This window comes from Eublepharis macularius, chromosome 2 (genome assembly GCF_028583425.1).
Source record: "Eublepharis macularius isolate TG4126 chromosome 2, MPM_Emac_v1.0, whole genome shotgun sequence".
Taxonomy (NCBI): domain Eukaryota; kingdom Metazoa; phylum Chordata; class Lepidosauria; order Squamata; family Eublepharidae; genus Eublepharis; species Eublepharis macularius.
This window is the reverse complement of record NC_072791.1, coordinates 459152-485818: the sequence shown is the minus strand read 5'-3', so window position 1 is coordinate 485818 and position 26667 is coordinate 459152. Positions and strand designations below refer to the sequence as shown.

General features: G+C 48.2%; 1 protein-coding gene across 1 annotated transcript; it reads left to right on the top strand.

Moving 5' to 3' along the window:
• LOC129324116 (cytochrome P450 2H2-like) lies at positions 1–25732 on the top strand. The gene is made up of 9 exons (XM_054971126.1): positions 1–180; positions 429–591; positions 8455–8607; positions 10855–11015; positions 12222–12398; positions 17747–17888; positions 18710–18897; positions 21416–21557; positions 25224–25732. The coding sequence occupies exons 1-9, from the start codon at positions 1–3 to the stop codon at positions 25403–25405; spliced, it is 1488 nt and encodes a 495-aa protein (XP_054827101.1). The 3' UTR covers positions 25406–25732.
• The last annotated feature ends 935 nt before the right edge of the window (positions 25733–26667 follow it).

Below are 26667 nucleotides of genomic sequence, written 5' to 3'. Positions count from 1 at the left end.
ATGGAGCCTTGGGGGGCTTCCAGCATTTCCCTCCTGCTTTGTGCCACCTGCCTTTTTTTCCTTTTGGCCTGGAGAAAGGCGTCTGGAAACAGCAGGCTGCCCCCGGGCCCCTCCCCTCTGCCCTTCCTTGGGAATCTTCTGCAGCTGGATACAAAGAATTTCCCCAGCTCCGTAGAGAAGGTAAGTCAATAGCCAGGGTCTGGCCGTTGGGCTGGGTCAGGAGGGGAAGCAGCAGAGGCCTTGAGGCTTCGCCCGGGATCTGGGATCGCCACTCTCTGGCAGGGAGGGCACTTGTGCCAGGCCCTGGCTGGCTGAGGACTCGTGGAGCTGGGGTGAAGGACTGCAGACAGGCCCCTGAATGTGTCTCCGTGGCACGTTTCAAGCTCCTGCGGCCTGACTCGCCCCGTCTTCCGTTGCTTCCTCTGCAGTTGAGCCAGAAATACGGCCCGGTGTTTACAATCCACCTTGGATCCAAACGGGCAGTGGTGCTGTACGGGCATGAGGTGGTGAAGGAAGCGCTGCTGACTCAAGGGGACGAATTTGGGGGAAGAGGGAGCTCTCCCATCATTGACAAAACAGCCAACGGAACAGGTGGGAGGCTCTTTTTGTGTGACCAGTCGCTAGGAAGAAAGGCGCCCGTGAAGGACTGTCTCCTAGGGGAGAACCAGAGCAGGACACAGAAGCGCGAAAGCCCCTGCCCCGCCTCCAGCCCCACTTCTGCTGGCAGCTCCTCCGATCTGTTCCATGGGGGCAGCTCCCGGAGGATCCTCCTCTCCACCCTCCGCTCAGGGTCACCCCTTGAGGAGGCCGGTGGGGAGGGGAGGTTGCAAACAGCTGCAGTGGCCCACACATAATCCAGAGCAAGAAGCAAGATCCACGCAATCCTTTTTATGATGGCCCATTAAAAGGACACAAAGTCTTGTGCGGTCTTCGCCAGAACCCTCCATCAGGCAGATGTCAGAAAAATAGAAAAGGCAGGAACAGGCAGGGCCATCGGCTGGCTCTGGTGGGGTGGTTGACGCCGTCAGGCTCCCTGGGGGTTCGATTCCAGCCCTTGCGTACCGGGACGAAGAAGTTGTAAACAATGGAGGAGCATCTCCATTGAAGTAGCAAAGTCCAGCAAGATCCAAAAGTCGCTCAGAAACTGCACAACAGGCACAATTCTCTCTGCCCACAGGATACCAAACACTGATTTTATATATTGATAAACAATTCCAAATATTTTACAAAATATTCAAAGTGCTCATAACTATATCAACATATTTATACAAAATACATCTCTTAATACAATTCCCTTCAAAACCATTTACAGGACGACAATTCCCTCCAAACTCCTTAAAGTCCAAATGCTTCTCTTGTTCTTTCTTTGCGTTCCTTTACAAAAAATATTCACAATTTCTTCTCATGGTGGAAAGGTGTAACTCCCATGGAGTATGTGATGCCAAAATAGATTTCTCCCTTGAGGTAAGGTTGTAATAATAAGACGTACTCCGATGGAATGCTCTCAATCTGAGGCCGTAAAGAGAATGGCCGTTTCCGTAATGAAAGCTGAGCAGCACAGAGGGGAAACCCCCACAGAAACCAAACAAAACACCAATCAGTTAATAAACTTTGAAAGTTCTTAAAGTGCCAGTGCAATATGCAGTGCAAACTTTTAACAAGAAAAGTATCAAATTCATTCAAATTACATTCATGTACAGTAGCATAAACATTCAGATAAACTCTACAGTAGTAGTAATAGCAGCATAGACAGAAAGTGTCCAGAAGTATGCACAGACTACAGAGGTAAACCCCTCCTAATGACGAAGTTCTTAGTGTCCTTTATTCCATATTCTTCCAACAGGGATACATAAGAAGCTAAGACCTTTATCCTCCACGCTCAATCTGGGGCCGGCTGCAAATCACAGATTTCGTGCCCACTTCATCAGGAGCGTGATTTCTATCGTGAAAAAGATTATATCAATCACTCCCCTCAATATATCAACCTAACCCAATTCTCACTGTTCCCAATTCATTTCCATACTCACATATCCCATCCATTATTCTTATTCACAATCAAGATTACTAATTAGTCAACCTGGAGTCTGGCTGCTGCCTGTTCTTTAACGCGTGCATAGTCCCCTCATTAGACCTTTTTATCTCTACTCCTTGATTGGAGACTCACAACTTAAAGGTACAGGCTTACAAAATACAAGTCAACTATGATGTGCAACTTACAGGTAACAGTTCAGTAACAGCTCATTATTCAAGCCCTTTGGTTTCACACAGTCAAATTTGAATATCCAGTAAGCCTCCCGTTGGAGAAGCCATGATTGTATTCCCTCTCGTTCGCCCTTGGCAGCCACTTCTAAAATTACAATCTTAAGGCTATTAGCTTGGTGCTTTTGCTCCTTAAAGTGCTGAGTCAGTGGTGCTTCTATGACATTGTTCCGAACACGTGCCATGTGCTCCAGTATCCTGACCTTGACGGGTCTGAGCGTGCAGCCGATGTAAAACAAGTTGCAGGGGCATTCCAGAGCATAAACCACTCCTTTACTCTGGCAATTGGCAAAATGGCCAAAACTATGCTTAAATCCCCTGATGGAGATCTCTTTACCCTCCACAAACAGAACACAAATCTGGCAGTGCCCGCATTTGAAATTCCCCTTAGGGAGGCGGCATAAGTTGGTCTCACTGCAAACATCAGCCCTAACTAATACATCCTTAAGATTCTTAGTTTTACGGAAGCCTACCCTTGGTTTCAATTCACAGCCTTTGATGCTCTCTATAATATTCCAATGGTGGGAGATGATCTTCCTTATCTGGTTAGCCCTGGGAGTAAAGTCCAAAGCCAGACTATCCTATCTTCCTGTGTTTTTCTTTCTGATTCAAACAGGGATCCTCTCTCTCTCACTTTTGCTCTCTGCCAAGCATGCTCCACCACTTTCTCTGGGTAATTCCTCCTCAAAAACTGCCTACAGAGGGATCTGCCATCTCTGTCAAAATCCACTGCACAGGACGAATTCCGTTTGATCCTGAGCAGCTGCCCAAAGGGGATGTTCTCCCTTAGACGCCGGGGGTGAAAGGATTGGAAATCCAAATATGAATTTTTATCTGTCTCCTTACTGTAGGTCTTAATTTTAACCAAATGGTCCCCACTCCTGTATGTAACCACATCCAAATAGTTAATTTGTTGTTCATTATGTTGCCACGTGAACTTGACATTAGGATCCTGACTATTCAGCCACTCACAAAATTCTTCCACTCCCTCCATATTCCTATAGATGAAATGCATGCGGCCACCCTGTTTGATTATTTACAGGTTTTACGAATACCACGAGGCTTGAGGATCCAAAAGCCCCCAGGCATGTTTGGGTTTGATGAAGGTTTTAAATCAGACTGGGCAGCTATTCTAAATAAGTGCAGCTTGGATTTGATGTTGCTTATAGTTAGAAGGAGTAAGAAGGAGTGCGCAGAGCTTACCAAAGATATAGAGAAGATGACGGAGGCGATCCAGACGCCTTTACCTTCCTCAGAATTTGAGGCACGACTTAAGGAAATAGAACAGGAAGTCAAAGCGTTTGAAGCCCGTACCAGGGAAATTAAAATCAAGAAATATAAGAGGGACACCCTTGATTATGCCAACAATAGGGTATATTATTGGTGGGACAACTCGAATACTAACAAAGATACTCAACGCAGGGTGACCTGGGCAGAACCGATTAGATCCTTTTCGGACTTAGAGACATCGGGACTCTCTGATAGTTCAGGAGATGAGGGTCCTAGTGGACGTCATCTCCGGAGTAGAACTATATATTCCAACAGCAGGCAGCCTTTTTTGGGCAAAGGCAAGAGGAGAGGTTTCCACAAACCGAGATAAATAATTTAGTTATCAATTTATCAGGACGCCCGCTCTCCCCTGCAGAAGAATCTGTCCTTAATAAGGGTCTGAGATATGTTCCTACACCTATTTACTATCCCTTCCAAACGCGTTTGGATCTGTTTAAACTGATTCGCCAAATCAAACTAAAGGCGTTTTTTAGCAAAGTAGGAAATGACAGGTCCGACTCGGAGCTCACTGTGCCCAAACGACTTATACAGAAATCTACTTTCATGCCCCCGGTATCTGACCACAGAATTGATACATTTGAATTTATGGTAATGAGAGATGTGGCTAGACTAGAGAAAGAACCTTTACGATCTTGGAAGAATCTCACTGGGGCAGAGTTCAGAGCAATTAGGACATTGAAAGAGGATAATACCATTGTCATTAAACAAGCCGACAAAGGGGGAGGAGTGGTTGTTTTGGATAGGGAAGTGTATCTAGGAGAAGCTAGGAGACAACTGGCAGATGCATCCAGCTATCTGAAAATACCATCAGATCCAACAGACCACATTAGAAACATCATTAAGGTGGTCCTTAATGAAGCACGGGAGTCGGGAGAAATAGATGAGATGCTTTTTAAATCTCTGTGGATTAAGAATCCCCGGACTCCTTTATTTTACATTCTACCCAAAATACACAAAAAAGTGGACCCTCCCCCTGGTCGGCCAATTATTTCAGGTTGTGGATCCATTTTGGAGCCATTGGCAATATTGATTGACTCTGTACTTCGTCCAGCAGTGCTTAATATATGTCCCCTTCTGCAGGACACTAGAGATTTAATTAAACGTATAGAAGGCACGCATCTAGAAGAAGGGGCTGGATTCCTCACCATGGATGTGTGCTCCTTGTACACAATCATCCCGCATGAATCAGCTAGAATGGTGGTGGAGGATGCGCTGATTAGGGAGCAGGGCCATGGGCATTCTAGGGCTTTTCTGTTACAATTGCTGGACTTGGTACTTGAGAAAAACTATTTCCGCTTTGAGAAAGATTTCTATTTTCAATTGAGAGGGGTAGCGATGGGCAGCTCTGTGGCACCCAGTATAGCCAACTTATTCATGGGCAGCTGGGAGAATCACTTTATACTACATCCTTCAAACCCATATAGAGAACATATTGTCCAATATTTCCGTTTCATAGATGACCTTTTTCATCTATAGGAATATGGAGGGAGTGGAAGAATTTTGTGAGTGGCTGAATAGTCAGGATCCTAATGTCAAGTTCACGTGGCAACATAATGAACAACAAATTAACTATTTGGATGTGGTTACATACAGGAGTGGGGACCATTTGGTTAAAATTAAGACCTACAGTAAGGAGACAGATAAAAATTCATATTTGGATTTCCAATCCTTTCACCCCCGGCGTCTAAGGGAGAACATCCCCTTTGGGCAGCTGCTCAGGATCAAACGGAATTCGTCCTGTGCAGTGGATTTTGACAGAGATGGCAGATCCCTCTGTAGGCAGTTTTTGAGGAGGAATTACCCAGAGAAAGTGGTGGAGCATGCTTGGCAGAGAGCAAAAGTGAGAGAGAGAGGATCCCTGTTTGAATCAGAAAGAAAAACACAGGAAGATAGGATAGTCTGGCTTTGGACTTTACTCCCAGGGCTAACCAGATAAGGAAGATCATCTCCCACCATTGGAATATTATAGAGAGCATCAAAGGCTGTGAATTGAAACCAAGGGTAGGCTTCCGTAAAACTAAGAATCTTAAGGATGTATTAGTTAGGGCTGATGTTTGCAGTGAGACCAACTTATGCCGCCTCCCTAAGGGGAATTTCAAATGCGGGCACTGCCAGATTTGTGTTCTGTTTGTGGAGGGTAAAGAGATCTCCATCAGGGGATTTAAGCATAGTTTTGGCCATTTTGCCAATTGCCAGAGTAAAGGAGTGGTTTATGCTCTGGAATGCCCCTGCAACTTGTTTTACATCGGCTGCACGCTCAGACCCGTCAAGGTCAGGATACTGGAGCACATGGCACGTGTTCGGAACAATGTCATAGAAGCACCACTGACTCAGCACTTTAAGGAGCAAAAGCACCAAGCTAATAGCCTTAAGATTGTAATTTTAGAAGTGGCTGCCAAGGGCGAACGAGAGGGAATACAATCATGGCTTCTCCAACGGGAGGCTTACTGGATATTCAAATTTGACTGTGTGAAACCAAAGGGCTTGAATAATGAGCTGTTACTGAACTGTTACCTGTAAGTTGCACATCATAGTTGACTTGTATTTTGTAAGCCTGTACCTTTAAGTTGTGAGTCTCCAATCAAGGAGTAGAGATAAAAAGGTCTAATGAGGGGACTATGCACGCGTTAAAGAACAGGCAGCAGCCAGACTCCAGGTTGACTAATTAGTAATCTTGATTGTGAATAAGAATAATGGATGGGATATGTGAGTATGGAAATGAATTGGGAACAGTGAGAATTGGGTTAGGTTGATATATTGAGGGGAGTGATTGATATAATCTTTTTCACGATAGAAATCACGCTCCTGATGAAGTGGGCACGAAATCTGATTTGCAGCCGGCCCCAGATTGAGCGTGGAGGATAAAGGTCTTAGCTTCTTATGTATCCCTGTTGGAAGAATATGGAATAAAGGACACTAAGAACTTCGTCATTAGGAGGGGTTTACCTCTGTAGTCTGTGCATACTTCTGGACACTTTCTGTCTATGCTGCTATTACTACTACTGTAGAGTTTATCTGAATGTTTATGCTACTGTACATGAATGTAATTTGAATGAATTTGATACTTTTCTTGTTAAAAGTTTGCACTGCATATTGCACTGGCACTTTAAGAACTTTCAAAGTTTATTAACTGATTGGTGTTTTGTTTGGTTTCCGTGGAGGTTTCCTCTCTGTGCTGCTCAGCTCAATCTGAGGCCGGCTGCGAGCAGATTTCGCGCCTGCTTCTTCAGGAGCTTCTATTCTATACAAAACACGAATCTAAGCATAAATCTAATCACCTTCGTCCCGTATTTATACTGCTACTTTCAAACCATCCCCCATAATCCTAAACATACCACACCATCAATAATAGACTCTAAGGGAAACAAATCATTCATCCGTCCCGGTAAAGGTGGCGTTCTTAACACGTGAGCTTCATTAACAGAGCAATTTCCTTAAGTATCCAACAGCCCTATTCTTCTTAAAGATCCAGTGTACTTCTGAAATGCACTACTTCTGTCCCAACATAATGTTCCAGACCTCATAAATAGCTGTTTAATAATAATTCACTATTAAGACCTTTTGGTTTAACAGAATTAAGCCTGAATATCCAGTATGCCTCCCTTTGTAAAAGTTCGGATCATGCATCTGATGAAGAGAACTTGATTCTCGAAAGCTTATGCTACAATAAAATTGGTTAGTCTTAAAGGTGCTACTGGACTCTTTTTGATTTTGTAAAAGTCGGTTTTGCAGTAAATCATGGTCCCGCCTGTAACAGATCTCCAATACAGATACCTTAAGGTCATTCTCCAAATGTCCCATTTCCCTGTAATGTTGGGTCAGGGGTGCCTCTTGGATGTTATTTCTAATACATGATATATGTTCCAAAACACGTACCTTAATTGGTCTAAGTGTACATCCCACGTATAGTAATTTGCAAGGGAATTCTATAGCATAAATCACCCCCTTTGTATTGCAATTTGCAAAATGTTGAATGGTATGTTTTGTATCTTGGAAAATGAGGACCTTTCCTTCTTGAAAAAACTTACAGGCTTGGCAGTGGCCACCCGAGACCCTCCCTGCCCCCTTCTTGATTTCTGAGGGGGATCTGACACACAGGGTGGGGGGAGAAAACTGTCCTCTTGCTGAGGGAAAGGCCACATGGAGATCCCCGTTGGCTAGCTTGTCCAGGAGGGCACTCTCAGAAGAGCCATGAAGGGGACTCTTAAGTCCGCAGGTGAGGGGCGGGGTCCAAACCGGCCATGTGAGGCTGCCAGTTTGATGGGGAAGGGAGTGGTCTACCATTTCTGGCAGCTCTATTTCTCCAATATCGATGCCCCCTCACCCTAAACACCCCCACTGCTGCAGTGCAACTTATTAAAATGTCCATAGCCTACCTTTCGCCAAAGCCTCATTTGCAGGAATTTTTTAAAAGCTACAGCCAGAGCCACCTGCACCTGCCTCCCTGTGTCCCCCTATCCCTCTTCAACCTGCTCTTCTGCTCAAATCCCCCCTTCTCCCTGGAGGCACTGCTTACACAGCCAACACACAGGTGAGCTTTGCCAGGTTGCCTTTGGGCTGAGGGGGGGGGGACAGCTAGAATTGTCTCTCACACAAGGGAACGTTTATTGCAGGGAATTTGAAGTTGGCTGCTTTCTTGCTTTTACGTGCCTTCTTTTAAGCCATTAAAACTGAGCTTCTGACTTCAGGGATTGTCTCCTTTCTGTTCCTGATATTGGCCCAAGTCTTGCCTGTGTCTACGCAGACCAGAGGTCCTGACATCAGGGTCAGAGGGGTCACTGGTGAGAGGGCCCACCCGAGGACCCTTTTGTTCCTGTGCAGCACGGGGGGGGGGGAGAGTTCCATGATTCGGAGGCCGCCGCGGCTGCTGCTGCTTGGTTTACTTTGTTCCATTTGGTCCCTCAGGAATTGGCTTCAGCCATGGAGAAACTTGGAAGCAGCTCCGCCAATTTGCTGTCACTACGCTGCATGATTTGGGGATGAGACCAACGCAGAGCACTGAGGAGAAGGTCCAAGAGGAAGCCTGTTTTCTGGAGCACAGGCTCAGAGGCACCGAGGGTAAGCAAGAGGCAGGCCCCCTTTCCGAAGCGCTTCGATCTCCTCCAGCAGGCCCACCCTCCAATTGGACCTGTTGAATTGCTAGCAACGTGAGCTTGTCTGGGTGGCCATCTGATTGACTGATTAGATTTTTAGCCCTCCCTCCCTGCAAGCAGGCCCAGGGCGGGTTACAATCATAAATAAGGTACAATAGATAAAACCAATAAAATGTCAGTGCAAACATGAATATCAGCATTCCAGATGGGGCCCCCTTCCCCCTTCCCCTGCCCACCATACACAAGGTAAGAGAAGGGTGGAGGTGTGGGCTGGTGAAACTTGGGAAATCTACTAGGGGAAACTGAGTGGAGCCGTTTGTGGCACAGGCCACTGCCACGCAGTGGGATCTTATGGCACAGAGTGACATGAAGGCGTGCTGGGCGCAACGGACTTCCCTGTGCCTGGGGCTGGCAGTGACTGGGCCCTCCAGGATCGAAGGAACAGCAGAGCAACCTGATCCCAACATTCTGGGGGCTTTTATGTAAGCCTGTCCACACGTGGATGTTTCCGTCCAGCCAGCTTTCGCTCATGGGACTAAAAAAGATCTGCTTCCCAGCCTTTCCAAACATATGATTTCATTCCTCATGGAACATACATTTCTAGTTAGCCCGAGAAAGCAGCAGCCACGTTAGGAGTGCCGTGCCATCAGCTCTCCTGGAAGGCCACCCTCACGGAGCCCCAAATCCTGCTCCACATGGGGGAAGGGTGGCTCGGGCGCCCCGAGATGCTGCAGGAGGAGGAAATTCAGTGTCCGTGCAGCACGATGGGTTTCAGGTGAAGGAGAAAGAAAAAGGAGTTTGGAGCAGAGCTCCGAAGTTAGTTTTGAAACAGTGAGGCCATGTAATAACAGCAGTGGAAGAAAGCAAGGTAAAATAAAATGTTCTATGAAGTTCACTGTTTTGTGTCAGGAATCTCGTAGAATATAGCTGGCTGTGTAGTTATGGGAAGTGTGGCCTGGGCGGGACTACGTTTATGAATATTTATTATGTGTTTATTGATGTTATTTATGGTCCACCTTTCTCACTGAGACTCAAAGTGGAGTGGAGACTCACAGTGCGAGTCCATATGATCAGCGGGTGGTTCATTCAACAAACGATACAATGGACGGAGGGGCCATCCCTTTAAGCTGCCATTCTGGAGGGGCGTGAGGGAGGGAGAGGCAGGCCTTTGGGTTTTTAAAAACATTTTTAGGGTTGCCAACTCTGGGTTTGGAAACGCCTGGAAATTTGGCGGTGGAGCCTGGAGAGGGTTCGGGGAAGGCCGCACAGTGGGGAATCAGCCCCCCCGCCCGCCCCCCTACCTCTCCACGGCAGCCACTCTCTCCTGTGGAACTGTTCCCTGTGGCCTGGAGACCAATTGTAATTGCCAGCAATCTCCAGGCCCCGCCTTACTATTTATATCCCACCTTATGTCAAGGAGGCACCCATGCAGCCAACAGGTTGTGAGGACCCAAAGTTATGGTAGGTCAATTAACAACAACAACAACAACAACAAATGATTAAAATCCACAAATTACAAATCTAAAACAAGAATGAAAAGCGCACAGCCACATCTATTGAAACAATTTGCCCTCCACCAAATGCTCTTTGGAACAAGACTGCCTCCCATGCCTCCTTAAACGTAGCGAATGAACGTGGGCTCTTCATCCCCTCTGGCAGGCTGTCCCAAAGGACTGAGCCCACCACCCAAAAGGCCCGTAACTGGACAGCATCGTAAGGAGGAGGCCGGCTGCAGAATGTAACTCCAGCAGGGACAGATCTAGGGAGGAGGGTATGACAGGCTTAAGAGGTAATAATAACCAGCATTTTGAACTGGCTGCGGAAGCAAACAGGTAGCCAGCACCGCTGGTGTGGTGCTGGAGCTGTGTGTTCCGAGCAGCCGCCCACCACGCCAGGAGGAGCCCTGCCACAGCATTTTGCACTGACTGGAGCTTCCAAGACATCTTCAAGGCAGGCTCTTACCGCACACTTAGCAGTAGTCCAGTCGAGAGTGCACAGTAGCATGTATCAGAGCAGCCAGGTTGGCAGGCTCTGGGCAAGGGGCATGCTTGCAAGCTCCGTCTAACGGAAAGGAAGCCCTCCTAGTTCTGGTCTGGAGGGGAGGGCAGCCCTTCAAGCTCTTGTTTGGATGGGTGTGATCTAGGAACACCCACCTGTGCACAATGCCCAGGGGCTCTTGGCCTTGAACTGACCCGACTTGGTCCGTTTGCAGGGAGGGTCTTTGACCCCACCCTCTTCCTCAGCCAGGCATCGGCCAACATCCTCTGCTCCATTACCATGGGGAGCCGCTTTGATTATGAAGACAAAGATTTCCTGAGATTCACCCATCTGCTGGAGAAGAACTCCCAACTGCAGTCCTGCACCATGGCGCAAGTGAGTCCCGGGGCGGGTGGAATTCAGTGGCCAGCGCAGTTTCCACTGCAGATCGGAAGCAAAGTGCAGTTCTTCTGCCCAGGCGTGGTAGGCAAGGGGGGGGCGGGGTCCTGAAAGGTACGTGGTTCAGGCAAGTAAAGAGCAAATGATGAAGACATGATGGAAAAGCCAAAGCCGGGGTCCCGTGCCTGATCTCAGTGACTGTGCTGGAGAGAACAGCATGCTCAGGGAGAACAGCCTCCGAGCCACAAAAGGGTCCAGAGCGTGGGGGTGGTGCCTGAAGCGTAGATTCTTGTTCCTGTAGAACCAAGCAACACATTTCAAAAGATGTCTATAGAAAAGAATTTGGACTTTGCAACAGATGTGGCACGGATGTCACTTCTGATAAAAGCCAGATGTGACAGAGAAGCCTAGAGCTGGAAGGGATCCCAAAGGTCGTCTAGTCCAAACCCCCTGCACAACGCACGAAATTCACAGCTCTCTCCTCTCCCACCCACCCCCAGTGACCCCCCCCCCCCGCTCTATGCCCAAAGGAAGATAAAATGCCTCCGAGATCCCTGGCCAGTCTAGCCTGGAGCAAGATTCCTTCCTGACCCCAAAGTGGTGATCGGCATTACCTGGGCATGTAAGAAAGGGCCAGGAGAGCCTCGCACCGGCTCTTCCCAGCTAGACATCGTTGGAGGCTCTGGAATTTACAAAATCTCTGTGTCCATCGCTTAGTTCTAAAGTGGCACCCAGAAACCAAACCTGCTGCATGGATTGGTCCAGGCTCAGACTGGGGTGGGGTGCCAGAGATAGCTAGTCCTGATGAAATGTCTCAAGGGATTCAAATCCTTTCCTTTGGTCCTGACAATAAAAATGTCATCAAGAGGAGGAGAGGAACCTAGGGGCAGGAGGAGCTACGGAAGTGCTGCCCACAGTTGGCCATGAATGTGTTGACATGAGGTGGTGGCCTCGGTTGCCATACCCATGCTACTGACCCAAAGAAACAATATGGAATCATTGTGAGTGGAACGGATCAGTAAAGCGTGGTGGTCAAACGTGCCACGGCACCGTCAGTCATGGGTGACTCAGGCACATGTGGAAATCAGGGGGGAGAAGCAGGCGCCTCCTTGGTTCAGAGGCGGAAGAAGCGTTGCTTGCATCAGAACGAAGCGCCTCTGCTGTGTCCAGGCAATCACGGCAACTTCCTCTTGCTCTTTCCAGTTGTACAATATTTTCCCGACACTCCTAGACTATTTCCCTGGACCTCATCAGAAAATATTTGAAAATACAGAGGAGTTAAAAAGGTTTATTTCAAAGCGAGTGAAAATGCACGAGGAGACCCTGGACCCCAGCCAGCCTCGAGACTTCATTGACGCCTTCCTGATCAAAATGGAGCAGGTGAAGGGAGGGGCAGCGCTGGGCCTTCCGGGAAGCATCTCGGCTGGGCGGGCTGTGATTCTAATGTTGCATCGGTGGGTTGTACCATTGTTTCAAAATTAGCAAGTCTGTTTGCCCTGGTGTGGTCTGCCCTGTAGCTACACCAGTCTAGAGAAAGTTGAATTTATTTATTTATTTCAATTTTTATTCAGCTTATACCCCGCCCTTCCCACAAGCTGGCTCAGGGCAGCTTACAACAAAAAAACAATGAAGACATCACGACAATATAAAACCAATTTAACAGCTAAAATCCAGGTACCTCTGGACACTACCAGGCTGCTGCTATAAAACCACGGGCACGGCCCTGATGTAGGCCCAGGGCAGCAGCAGGTGGGGCAGTTAGGAAAGGGGACAATCTGCAGGCTCCGAGCCAAAGGCTATCCACAGTGCGCAAAGCCCGACAGGGGACGTAATGGGAGAGGCGGTCCTGTAGGTATGCAGGTATCAGTCAGTGAAGAGGGAAAGCTTCATGACACAAAATAGCTCTGTTCCTGCCCAAATTTGGTGGAGAGGGTCTTTTTATACCTTGCTTTTCTGAGGAAAAGCCCACCCCCTTCTCTGGGTTTGCTTCTCAGTTCTAAGTGGAATTTCCCTACTTCCTTATCTTGCTCGTTCTTACTGACTTTGTTCACGGCTTCTGTGGTCTTGCTGTTTCACCTATTTCACAGAATCACAGAGTTGGAAGGGGCCATACAGACCTTCTAGTCCAACTCCTGCAAAATGCAGGATGAGCCTAAAGCATCCCTGACAAATATTCGTTCAGTCTCTTCTTGAAAACTGCCAGTGAAGGGGAGCTCACCACCTCCCTAGGCAGCTGATTCCACGTTTGAACCACTCTGACCCTGAAAAAGTTTTTCCTAACATCCAGCTGGTACCTTTCTGCATGTAATTTAAGCCCATTGCTTCGGGTCCTACCCTCTGCTGCCAACTGGAACAGCTCCTTGCCCACCTCCAAATGAGAGTCTTTCAAATACTTAAAGAGAGCAATCATGCCCCCCTCCTCAACCTCCTCTTCTCCAAACTAAACATTCCCAAGGCCCTCAGCCTTTCCTCGTAGGGCTCAGTCTCCAGACCCCTGATCATCCTCGTCGCTCTCCTCTGCACCCTCTCGATTTTGTCCACATCCTTTTTGAAGTGAGGCCTCCAGAACTGCACACAATACTCCAGGTGCGGCCAGTATAGAGAGGAGCTAAGACCTCCTGTGATTTCGATGCACTGGCCCTTTTGATACAACCCAAGACTGAGTTTGCCTTTTTTGCCACCGCATCACACTGACTGCTCATATTTACTTTACAGTCCACTCTTATCCCAAGATCTCTTTCGCATACACTACTACACAGAAGTGTATTCTCCCATCGTGTATTTGTGCTTCACATTTTTTGTGGCCCAGATGTAATACTGTGCACTTATCTATGTAGAATTGCATCCTGTTCAAAACCACCCACTTCTCCAGAGAATTCAGGTCTTGTTGCATTTGAACTCTATCTTCTTGGGTGTTTGCCACTCCTCCCAATTTGGTATCATCAGCAAATTTAATGAATAGACTGATTACCTCTTCCTCCAGATCACTGATAAAAATATTGAAAAGTACCGGGCCCAAAACCGAGCCCTGCGGCACCCCACTGGACACCTCCCTCCAATCTGATGAAACGCCGTTGACCACCACTCTTTGGGTGCGGTCCTCTAACCAGTTCCCTATCCACTGAACTGTCCCATAGTCCAGTCCACAGTCTTCCAGTTTGCCCATCAGAATGTCATGGGGGACCTTATCAAAAGCTTTACTGAAATCCAGATAAATCACGTCAACAGAGTTCCCCCGATCCAGTAAGCTGGTCACTCGATCAAAGAAGGAAACCAAGTTGGTCTGGCAAGATCTGTTAGGAACAAAACCATGCTGACTTCCCCGGATCACTGAGCGGTCCTTCAGATGTTTACAGATTGATCCCTTTAAAATCTGCTCTAATATCTTCCCAGCAACAGAAGTCAGACTGACCGGCCTGTAGTTTCCCAGGTCATCCTTCCTCCCTTTCTTAAAGATTGGGATATCTTTCGCTCTTCTCCAATCTTGTGGCACATCCCCAGTCCTCCAGGAGGCCTTGAAGATGATGGACAGGGGTTCTGCAAGTTCTCTGGAAAGTTCTTTCAGCACTCTTGGGTGCACCCCATCCGGCCCAGGGGATTTGTATTCATCCAATGCAGCCAGGTGCCCCTCCACAACCTCTCTGTCAATGTCAATTAATCACTCAGGCGTCCTGCCAAATTTTCTACTATCTCTAGATGTGCCTGAGTTCTTCAGGGAGAAAACAGAGGCAAAAAAGACATTCAGCCTGTCTGCTTTTTCTCTGTCCTGCATCAGAGTTTCTCCATCTACTCCCAACAGCGGTCCAATTGCCTCTTTTACCTTGCGTTTGCTTCTCACATATCTGTAGAAGTTTTTCTTATTGTAGCGAGCCCTCCTGGCCAGACCCAGCTCGTACTGAGCTTTGGCCTCTCTGGTGGCTGATCTGCAGTACCTAGTAACCCTCATATACTCCTCTTTAGAGGTCTGTCCTTCTCCCCATTGCCTGAACATTTCCTTTTTCTCCCTTAGCTTATTCTGGAGCTCTCTGTACATCCACTTCGGTTTCTTGGAGCCCTTACCATGTTTCCGTCTTGCTGGGATAGTGAGGGCCTGAGGTTACAAAAGCTTGTGTTTGAGAATGGCCCACCCTTCACTCGCTCCTTTCCCTTCCAGCATACTCCCCTACGGAATGACTCTCATCAAGCCTCTGAGTTCATCGAAGTTGGCCCTACAAAAATCTAACCTACGAGTCTGGCTACGAACTTCCTTGGCCCCCCACAGCAACTGGAATTCGAGGAGGACATGGTCACTTCCCCTTAAGGTCCCCACCACCCTTCACCCCATCTACCCTGTTTGTTAATATCAAGTCTAGTATGGCCGAACCCCTTGTAGCTTCCTCCACCCTTTGAAAAAGGAAGTTATCGGCCAGGCAGGTCAGGAAATTGCGTGAGTCTTGTCGCTGTTCAAAGAGGGCAGCATCCATTTCCTCTCCCTGGTCAGGCAGTCTGTAGCAGACTCCAACACCAATACCCTTTGTCCTTCCTCCCCTTATTTCCATCCTCATACTTTCCACTGGGCTGTCAACCACATTCTCCAGAACTTCCTGACAATCAAGCCCTCTCCTCACATACAACGCCACTCCACTTCCTCTTCTACCCTTCCAGTTTTTCTTGAAGAACTCGTACCCATCCACTACCACATTCCACATTCCAGTCATGGGAATCATCCCACCAAGTCTCAGTAATTCCTACTATATCGTAGCCCTCTGTTTGCAATAGAAGCTCATGCTCTTCTTATTACCCATACTTTGGGCATTGGTATATAGGCACTTGTAGCCTTGTACCTTTGTTTCATCTGTCCTCCCCAGGTGGGCCCCCGCTGTTATCACTTCTTCATTGAAATCCCCTTGTTGATTGTGCCCTTCCCCTTGCGGCATCAGTTTAAAGCTCTCCTGAAGATCTCCAGGTTCTTTCCAAACATTTTCCTCCCTGACCTTGAGAGGTGAAGCCCATCATGTGCTAGAAGGCCTTCTCTAAGAAAACTTATCCCATGATCCCAGAACCCAAAGCACTCCTGCTGGCACCACCACCTCAGCCAGCGCTTCACCTAGAATATGGTCAGCTCCCTCTTCCTTTGACAGGAAGGATAGAACAGAATACTACTTGTGCCCCCACTGTCTTCAACTGCCTTCCAAGAACTTCATAGTCCACTTTAATTCTTGCGATGGTATTCACGGCCATGTCATTCGTTCCCATGTGAACCAGCACAAACTGGTACTGATCAGTCAGTCTGATCAGTTTCGGCACTTGGTCTGTAATATCCTGAATTCTGGCTCCCAGCAAACAGCACATCTCTCGGAGTAGGGGATCTGGCCTGGACACATGATGTCCCATACCCCTTAGCAGAGAGTCCCCGATGACCACCACCTTCTGTTTTCTTCCACTTCCGTGTGGCCCCATACCCTCTTCACTCCCTCCTCCATGTTTTTGTGTTTCTCCTTCCACTCCGTCTCCGTCGCCATCTCAAGCACCTCAAAACGATTCTTGAGATCCAGTGGACAAGAGCGTCCTGCATATCTGCACATTCAAACCTAAGCAAGCTAAGCTACTTTGAAGTGCATGCTAGTAATATGGCAGTGTTCTTGCTGATGATTTTTGCTTACACTTTTACCCCACTTAGCTCCCCAGTGGGTAACCAAAGCAGCCTACATCATTCATCCATTTTATTCTCACAACAACCTTGTGAGGTAGATGTCACTAGCCCTATGTTATCCAGTGAGCTTCCATGGCAGACTGTGGATTTGAACCTGGTTCTTTCAGATCCTTGACTGGCACTAGGGTTCCCACTGCCTTCAAGTGGCAGGCAAGTGCCATAGTGGTTTGGCCCTTTGCCTGCAGATCAGAGGGAACCTGGGCAAGCATGTAGTGGGAGCGCCCCCAGTGGCGTGTCATGATGTCACTTCCTGAAGTGACATTATTGTGCCTACCGTGGGAGTGCTCCTGCTCTTTGTGGGGGGCGGTTTTGGCCCCAAATGGGCCAATTCTACAAAAATCAGCCATACATGAAGCACGGGAGCATTCCAGCGCGAAGGACAATGATGTCACTTCCGGACATGACATCATGGGGACCTGGCAATCCTAACCGGCACTCTAACCACCGTATGACATTGGCTCTCAAATAGTACTCTTTTATATGCTAACTAAGTTATAAATTACAGATTTTGTGTTAAATCAGTAAAATAAGTTTAGATTTGATAGGAGAGTAAATATTGCATATATTTGTTTCCCCAAAACTATTTGAGAAAATTTGAGTCCCGCCCGCCTCCCCCACTCCCCCTGTCAAAGCTTAAAAATTCTGGAAATTTTATCTCTCTTCTTGAATTCTCTCAGATTCCCTCCCCTTCCAGACCTGAGGCCTTAAGGGGAACAGCAAGCAGCCCAGGAGGCAGGAAGGCCGACTGGTGGAGGGGAACCCAAATGCAAAGCGAGGCAGGCTGGATGAATCAAAGAGCAGGGCTCACAATCAAGATACCTTAAAATTCAGTTTTCTAGACCTAATCTTGACAAATATAATAATAAGAATTGTGCTTATGTACCACTCTTCTAGACAGATCAGTGCAACATGTGGAACTGCTCCAAGGTTGGAGGTGGGTGGGATGTGTGATGGAGAAATATCGTCAGGTAGAGTTATTTTGCGCATGCAGGAGCATATCCAGCGCATTTAACATGTGTCCCAACCCTTTCTCTAGGAGGAACAGAAGAGCCAATCAGTTTTCAACCATCAGAGCTTAGTGAGAAGCATATTAGACATTTTCGTTGCAGGAGCAGAGTCAGTCGGCCTCGTCCTGAAATATGGGCTCCTGATTCTCTTGAAACACCCAGAAATAGAAGGTAGGCAGCTTGCACTTAAGGCTGGTGTTTGTGTCTGTTTAATGAATTCATCAGTGTAATCCTAGACAGTAGTTATATTTGTCTGAGCATTGATTATTTCAGAATTCTGTTCAGCAGGAATCGCCTGCCAATACATTGGCAATGCAAACCACGAGAACAGCCATGTTCCATTGTCTGCCTCTTGCATCAAAGTGGAACAAAACTTCAGAAAACCCCCAAATTTCTTGTAGTTTTAGCTTTAAGTATTCAGAATTCTGTCAGTCTTCATGGCAAATTCATTTCATTGTGCACATTTTTGTGGTACTTACTTAGCTTGCCCATCAACACACACATACACCACACCCTCCAAAGAGAAATACATACATACAATTACAAAGTGCTGGTCAGAGGCTCTGTAGACGTCCTTGGACTACATAATGCTTGTGTATTCACAATAGGCTCTTCTCACACCTGAGTGCAGTTCAAGGTTTGGTGCTTTTTTAAAAAAGGCAAATAGTATTTTGTAAGCTTTTAAAAGTTTAGTTTTATTACTTGCTTTTTAGTCTGCTCCTAGCCCGAGGACGGTCTGATCGCTATCATAATAGATATTTTTCTCCACCTTGGTTTGTTTTATTGACTTGGATTGGGTTTTTTTACATTTTTATTGGTATGATTTGTTTTTATAGTTTTATTGTCTGTTTGCTTGGTCTTGTTTTATTGTTGTGAGCCACTTCAAGAAGGTCTAGCGAAAGATGCTTCTGAAAAATGATGTTATCTTTGTGAGGGGGCGGGGGTGGCTCCTTTTACGACTCACACGACATTGCATCTTATTTTCACATTAGAGAAAGTTCACCAAGAAATTGATGATGTGATTGGCCGGTCTCAAAGACCCTGCATGGCAGATCTCGACAGGATGCCCTACACAGCAGCCGTGGTCCACGAGATCCTCCGGTTCATTGCCCTCGTGCCCCTTAATGTGCCGCGGGCTGTGACAAAGGACACTCACTTCAAACAATATCTCATTCCCAAGGTCAGTTCTCAGAACAAGCAAAAAATTCAAGACTTCTAACCTGAAAAGCAAGAGATAAAATTCTGGCCTCTAGAATTAGCTTGCAATGCACATTCCTATGAATTGTCCAGTGAAAACAACTGTCATTCACTTACAGGAATATACAGCTTTAGTTGGCTGCAGAAAAATTTGTTACTCTAAACATGGTTTAATATTTAACTGTCATGTCCCTTTGTCACCAGTTCACTGGGAGCTCCAAATGCTCTGCCCGCAAGTGTGCCAGCTTCTTAGGGGGGGGGGGGCTGTGTCTGGTCCACGTGACTTCTGTGTTTCTGCACTCTCCATGTTCATGAGCAGGCAACACGGGGGATTCTTGACATTAGCTGGGAAAGTGATTTTGGAGACAGAACCGGACAGCATGGCTGCCTCGGAGTCTAGCAAGCACATCGCAGGCTCTTCCTTCCAAACACTTCGGTTGTGTTTAGCAGCACTCGGCACATCCATCGTGGCCACTTCTGTCAGTGGAGACTCACCATCGGATGACCCCAAATCAGGCAGAGAACTGCTAGCAGTTATTAAGGCTGGGCTGAGGGTGGGAGGGCTGCTGCAGGAGGACAGCGCTGGCGGAACAGCAAAATCTGAGTCCCGTGGCACCACAGAGAGAGACCAACCAGACTTCCAGGGCGGAAGCTTTCAAGAGCCAGAGCCCCCTTCTCCAGATACAGGGGAGCAGTGGAGACCCCTGAGCGCCTCTAGCCCAGTCAGGAAGCAGGGAGTCAGGGTGTAAAGGCACAAGGGTACAGTGCATGGAGCCTGATCAGAGCAGTTAGCCTCTGCTGTGAAATAAGAAACCCACGTCTCTGTTCAGCCCCAGGAGTGGCCTTGTTCTGTGCTTATTCTGAACTTGTGAACAAACTCAAGTTCAGCAACCTCATGTCGGATTCTTATCTCACTACAGATGCAAATTTCAGCTCTAATCAAGCTGCACTCTACCACAGTACCTTTGCATCCTGACATTCTTCTCTGCTTCACCCCTCCTGCCTCCTGCCTGGGATATAACAATGGCAACAACCACAACCACATTCAGTTTATATACCGCCCTTCAGGACAACTTAATGCCCACTCAGAGTGGTTTACAAAGTGTGTTACCCAAGGTCACCCGGCTGGCTTTGAGCGGAGGAGTGGGGAATCAAACCTGGCTCTCCAGATTAGCGTCCTGCTGCTCTTAACCACTACACCAGACTGGCTCTCGGGGGCTTAGGGATCTCCCCTCCTCCCTGTGCCTGAAGCTCCTTAGGCAGTGATGGCGCCCAGCAGTGGCAACGTCATTGAGTTCAGTGCTGCAGGCAGATCAGACGAAGCATCTTTGGGAGCTGCAGGAGGCCCTGTGGGGGCTGGTGGCTCCCAGGCATGGCCACCTTGCAGCCCTGGCGTCATCAAATGGCAGGCCCCCTGACCCTCCCCAGGAGGCGGAGAGGTGAGCAGAGGGACTGCTGTCAATCAAGGCAAGGCCACGATGGCTTGTACCACCCCAGCATCTGCGACGCCGAGCATGGAAAGGGGCAGCCAGCCCTGCCCTATAGGGAGGCCTGAGATGGCCAGATGTGGCCAGAAATGGCTAGGGGAGGGAGAAACCCCGTCTGCCTGGGGATGGGCCAGCAGGCCGGTCAATCAGCCAGGGAAGGGCAAGCAGCCCCTGGGAGAAGTCAGAGCCTGGGGGGAGGGCTGGAAGCATGCACAGGGTGGCCCTATAAAAAGGAGCCTGGGCTGGGGTGCCAGGGAGGAGAGGAGACAGACCAGAAGGCTTGACATAGGCCAGGCTCCTCTCTGAGGAGGGAGGGTGTGAGGGGTGCTGACTACCCCCTTCTCTCCCTTTTCTGAGAGAACTCTGGCCCAGCGCCTGAGAACAGGAGGGCACCCTGGGGGAGAGCCCCAGGCTTCCCAGGTGCCCGCTGGTGGTAGGCAAACTCCTGGGGAGTTGCCACCTTGCCCGCTGTCCTTCCACGGGCAGGCACCTCAAGAACGCGTGCTATGTGCGTGCTCCCAGAAGTGCCGTTGTTGCACCAGCTGTAGGAGCGTTCCTGTGCTTCGTGTGGGGCCACAAATGGACCGAATCACGGGAGCGCTCCCGTGGCCGCCGCAATGACATCACTTCTGGTGGTGATGTCACCATGCCAGCGCCGGAGCACATATGCGAATAGGACCTAGCTGCCGGCACGAGGTAAGTTCCAAGGCCCCCCCCCCCCGTGGGAAGGTATGGGGACCTGGCAACCCTAGTAAGCCCCCCTCCCTCGGCTCCGACATCCCTTTGGCAGAGCCTGGCACTCTTGAAAGCTAACACTGTTGAAAAATCTTCTTGGTCTCTGAGATGCCCCCGGACTCAAATTCTGCTGTTCTACTACAGACCAAAATGGCTACCAACCTGAAACGAAGCCCCAGTGGACTAGCCCTTTCAGGACTGTGGGGATCTCTGCTAAAATAGGCACGTGTGGATTTGTCTTTGAGAAGAATCCCTTCAATTTTGGATTTGTCCAATCAGGGAACAACGATATTTCCTGCTCTGAAGCCCTCCTTGTACAATAGTCGAGAATTCCCAAACCCACAGGACTTTGATCCGGGGCATTTTTTGGATGGAAACGGGGCCTTTCGGAAGAGTGACTTCTTCATTCCTTTCTCAACAGGTACGGGCGCATGAATTTTACAATGGAAATGAGTGAACATGGGAGTGAATAAGTGCACAGAATCAGAGAGATGGAAGGGATCCCTAGGGATATAATAATAATAATATAATAATAATAATATTTGATTTATATACTACCCTTCAGGATGACTTAACACCCACTCAGAGCAGTCTGCAAAGTATGTCATCCCCACAACAAAACACCCTGTGAGGTGGGTGGGGCTGAGAGAGCTCTGAGAGAGCTGTGACTGGCCCAAGGTCACTCAGCTGGCTTCACGTGGAAGAGTGGGGGATCAAACCCGCCTCTCCAGTGTCCCGCGCTCTTAACCACTACAACAAAAAACAACAACAACTGTGCTTAGAATCATAGAATCATAGAGTTGGAAGGGGCCATACAGACCATCTAGTCCAACCCCCTGCCCAGTGCAGGATCAGCTTAAAGCATCTCTGACAAGTATTCATCCAGCCGCTTCTTGAAAACTGCCAGTGAGGGGGAGCTCACCACCTCCCTAGGCAGCTGATTCCACTTTTGAACTACTCTGACAGTGAAAAAGTTTTTCCTAATATCCAGTCGGTACCTTTGTGCATGTAGTTTTAGCCCGTTGCTCCGCATCCTACCCTCTGCTGCCAACTGGAACAGCTCTTTGCCCTCCTCCAAATGACAGCCTTTCAAATATTTAAAGAGAGCAATCATGTCCCCCCTCAATTTCCTCTTCTCCAAACTAAACATTCCCAAGGCCCTCAGCCTTACCTCGTAGGGCTCGGTCTCCAGACCCCTGATCATCCTTGTCGCTCTCCTCTGCACCCTCTCGATTTTGGTCACATCCTTTTTGAAGTGAGGCCTCCAGAACTGCACACAATACTCCAGGTGTGGCCTGACCAAGGCAGTATAGAGAGGGGCTATGATCTCCTGCGATTTCGACGCTATGGCCCCTTTGATACAAACCAAGATTGAATTAGCCTTTTTTGCCACCGCATCACACTGACTGCTCATATTTCGTTTACAGTCCACTCTTACCCCAAGATCCCTTTCGCATATACTACTGCCCAGAAGTGTATCCCCCATCCAGTATTTGTGCTTCCCATTTTTGTGGCCCTGGTGTAATACTGTGCACTTGTCTTTGTTGAATTGCATCCTATTCACAGCTGCCCACTTTTCCAGAGTATTCAGGTCTTGTTGAATTTTAATTCTATCTTCTTGGGTGTTTGCTACTCCTCCCAATTTGGTATCATCAGCAAATTTAATGAGCAGCCCTTCCACTCCATCCAGATCATTGATAAAAATATTGAAAAGTACCAGGCCCAAAACCGAGCCCTGCGGCACCCCACTGGGCACCTCCCTCCAATCTGATGAAATGCCGTTGACCACCACTCTTTGAGTGCGGTCCTCTAACCAGTTCCCTATCCACCGAACTGTCCCATAGTCCAGTCCACAGTCTTCCAGTTTGCCCATCAGAATGTCATGGGGGACCTTACCAAAAGCTTTATTGAAATCCAGATAAATCACATCAACAGAGTTCCCCCGATCCAGTAAGCTGGTCCCTCGATCAAAGATTGAAGCCAGGTTGGTCTGGCAAGATCTGTTAGGAACAAAACCATGCTGAGTTCCCCGGATCACTGAGTGGTCCTTCAGATGCTTACCGATTGATCCCTTTAAAATCTGCTCTAATATCTTCCCAGCAACAGAAGTCAGACTGACCGGCCTGTAGTTTCCCGGGTCATCCTTCCTCCCTTTCTTAAAGATTGGGATAACATTCGCTCTTCTCCAATCTTGTGGCACATCCCCAGTCCTCCAGAAGGCCTTGAAGATGATGGACAGGGGTTTTACAAGTTCTCTAGAAAGTTCTTTCAGCACTCTTGGGTGCACCCCATCCAGCCCAGGGGATTTGTATTCATCCAATGCAGCCAGGTGCCCCTCCACAACCTCTCTGTCAACGTCAACTAGCCCCCCAGGTGTCCTGTCATGTCTACTACCATCTCTAGATGTGCCTGAGTTCTTCAGGGAGAAAACAGAGGCAAAAAAGTCATTAAGCCTGTCTGCTTTTTCTCTGTCCTGCATCAGAGTTTCTCCATCTACTCCCAACAGCGGTCCAATTGCCTCTTTTACCTTGCGTTTGCTTCTCACATATCTGTAGAAGTTTTTCTTATTGTAGCGAGCCCTCCTGGCCAGACCCAGCTCGTACTGAGCTTTGGCCTCTCTGGTGGCTGATCTGAAGTACCTAGTAATCCTCATATACTCCTCTTTAAAGGTCTGTCCTTCTCTCCATTTCCTGAACATTTCCTTATTCTCCCTTAGCTTATTCTGGAGCTCTCTGTACATCCACATCGGTTTCTTGGAGCCCTTACCATGTTTCTGTCTTGCTGAGATAGTGAGGGCTTGAGGTTGCAAAAGCTCGTGTTTGAGAAGGGCCCACCCTTCACTCGCTCCTTTCCCTTCCAGCACACTCCCCCACGGAATGACTCTCATCAAGCCTCTGAGTTCATCAAAGTTGGCCCTACGAAAATCTAACCTACGAGTCTGGCTACGAACTTCCTTGGCCCCCCACAGCAACTGGAATTCAAGGAGGACATGTTCACTTCCCCCTAAGGTCCCCACCACCTTCACCTCATCTACCAATTCTTCCCTGTTAGTTAATATCAAGTCTAGTATGGCCGAGCCCCTTGTAGCTTCCTCCACCTTTTGAAAAAGTAAGTTATCGGCCAAGCAGGTCAGGAAATTGCATGATTCATGATCCTTTGCTGAACCCGTCTCCCAGCACACATCAGGGAAGTTGAAGTCACCCATAATTACAAGGTTCTGATGTCTGGATACTCTACCAATCTGTTCAAAGAGGGCAGCATCCGTTTCTTCTCGCTGGTCAGGTGGTCTGGAGCAGACTCCAACAATAATACCCTTTGTCTTTCCTCCCCTTATTTCTACCCAAATGCTTTCCACCGCTTTCCACATGCTTATATATCGCTCTTCTAGACCGATTACGTATGAGTGTATGAACCCTCCACACTCCTAGGCAGCCAACGCCACTGCTGATTACTCCTGTTGACACAGCCTAAAATCACATTTGCCTTTTTAGCTACAGCATCACACTGCTGGCTCATGTTCTGTGTGTGATCTATGTGTACTACTTTCAAGACAAGTCTCACCCATCTTATAATTATTTTTTTTTCTACCTAAATGTAAAACTAAGACTTTAAAGATATCTCTGTTGAAAATCATTTTATTATTTCAATCCATTTTCCAGCCTGTTAAGAGCATCCTGAATCTACCCCTCCCAATTTAATATCATCTGAAAATTTAATAAGCATCCCCTTTATTCCTTCATCTAAGTCATTTACGATGTTGAACAACACAGAGGGCGGGACAGATTTTCTCAGACAAATCTTCCTAACTCATATTTACATCCTACTAATTCAAATGTTGGGAGTTCATTTGTTTTTGTATTCAGGGGAAACAGAAGAAATAACCAAACTTACTCAAGGAAATTACTGTTGAGTACACAATATGCCAATTTGGCTGGGTAGCTACAGGCCAGCGAAGGCTAGGTTCTGCTCTCTGTCCTGTCAGGTTCCTGTTTAGACTGACCCAGAGGCCTATCCTACCATTCTCTTTGCCAAGTGACCACCAGCTGCAGAGGCGGTAACCCTCACACTCTACCTTTTTTGCTTCCAGGCAAGCGGGCTTGTGTTGGCGAGAGGCTGGCTTGCATGAGCATCTCTGTGGTCCTGGTGGCAGTTCTACAGCACTTTGCCCTGAAGCCTCCGGGGTCCTCCGAGCAGCTGGACCTCTCCCCAACGACTGGGTTCCTGACCGTGGCCCCCAAGCCGTACCAGCTCTCTGCTGTCCCGCGCTGATGAACGCGAAGGCTGCAGGCGCTCACGGCAACCCTTCTCCGAGTCCCTCTGGTGCTGGGCCGTTTCTGATCCGGCTCCTGAGCCTTGCCTGGAGCATCCACGTCAGCCAAGAGCAATGCCAGAGAACGGCCCCCTGCACTCCACTGGTTTCTTCCAAGTGGCCATAAAAATACATGGACTCTTCAAACAGCCCTTGGCATCCTTTAAAGAAAAGGGGCACAGTTGCCTCTACGCTGGTATTCAGCCAGCCACACGGTCTTCTCTCTCCAGCAGAGTGAAGATTTCCTGCTTCTACCCCACTTAATATTGCTTAATATCCCAAGGCCCTTATTTGTCAGCGTGTGATAGAAATATGAAGGCCTGAGGAAAAACCAGGGGCGGGGGGGGGGGGAGGAGGAGGAGAGGGGACTGTGTGTGTAGTGGGAGCATTTTCCTCCAAGGACTTTTATCAAGTTTTGGAAAGTACTAACAAAAACTTCTGTGATTTTTTCCCTTCAATATATATTCACGATGTTTCTTGTAAAAAACAAAGACATTTATACTTTTAACATTCATAAATATGTCAGAGTTCCATTCTCTATGCATCTTATGTTGTTGAAGCAATAAAACAAGTTTAGGTTTCGTGGTGTATTGTATAGATTTCATGTTCCCCCCAACAAAACCGCTTTTTTATGGCTTCATAATTTCCAGAAATGTTACATCTCAAGTCAGCTACAGGAGGCCGTCCAGAGTAAGTAACTGCTGGATGTTGTAAAGTTCACCTCTGGCCTTAAACTGCAGTTGATTAGGCGGGCCAGAGCCTAATTCAGGTCCACCATTAAAGGTCATGCAATGTGTGTTGGGGTGTGTGTGTGGGGGGGTGGTACACGAGACCTCCTCCGGCCATTCGCATGCTTGGCTCCAGTGCCTCTCCATGTGTGCGCCCCTCCTTCCCCCTTTCCACCATGCCACTGGCTCACCACTGCAGTTGGCTCTTCTGCCACCCCACAGTTACTATCTCATTCTGACTCCATTTAATAGCAACTTGTTACAGTTCCTTTGGGGCAGGGGAATCCAGTGGAGAGAATCGCATGTGAGCAAAGTGTCCGCATGCTCCAGAGCGCCCTGTGTTGCACCAGGGGTGATGTCATTCCTGGCACGATGCAGGCACACGTCTGGGCACCCAGAGCACGTGGGAGCGCGCTTTGCCCTCGCCACCATGTTCCCACACCTTTCCCCCCCTCTGCCTGCCAGGTGAGTGGAGGCGGGGCAGGGGGCAGAGC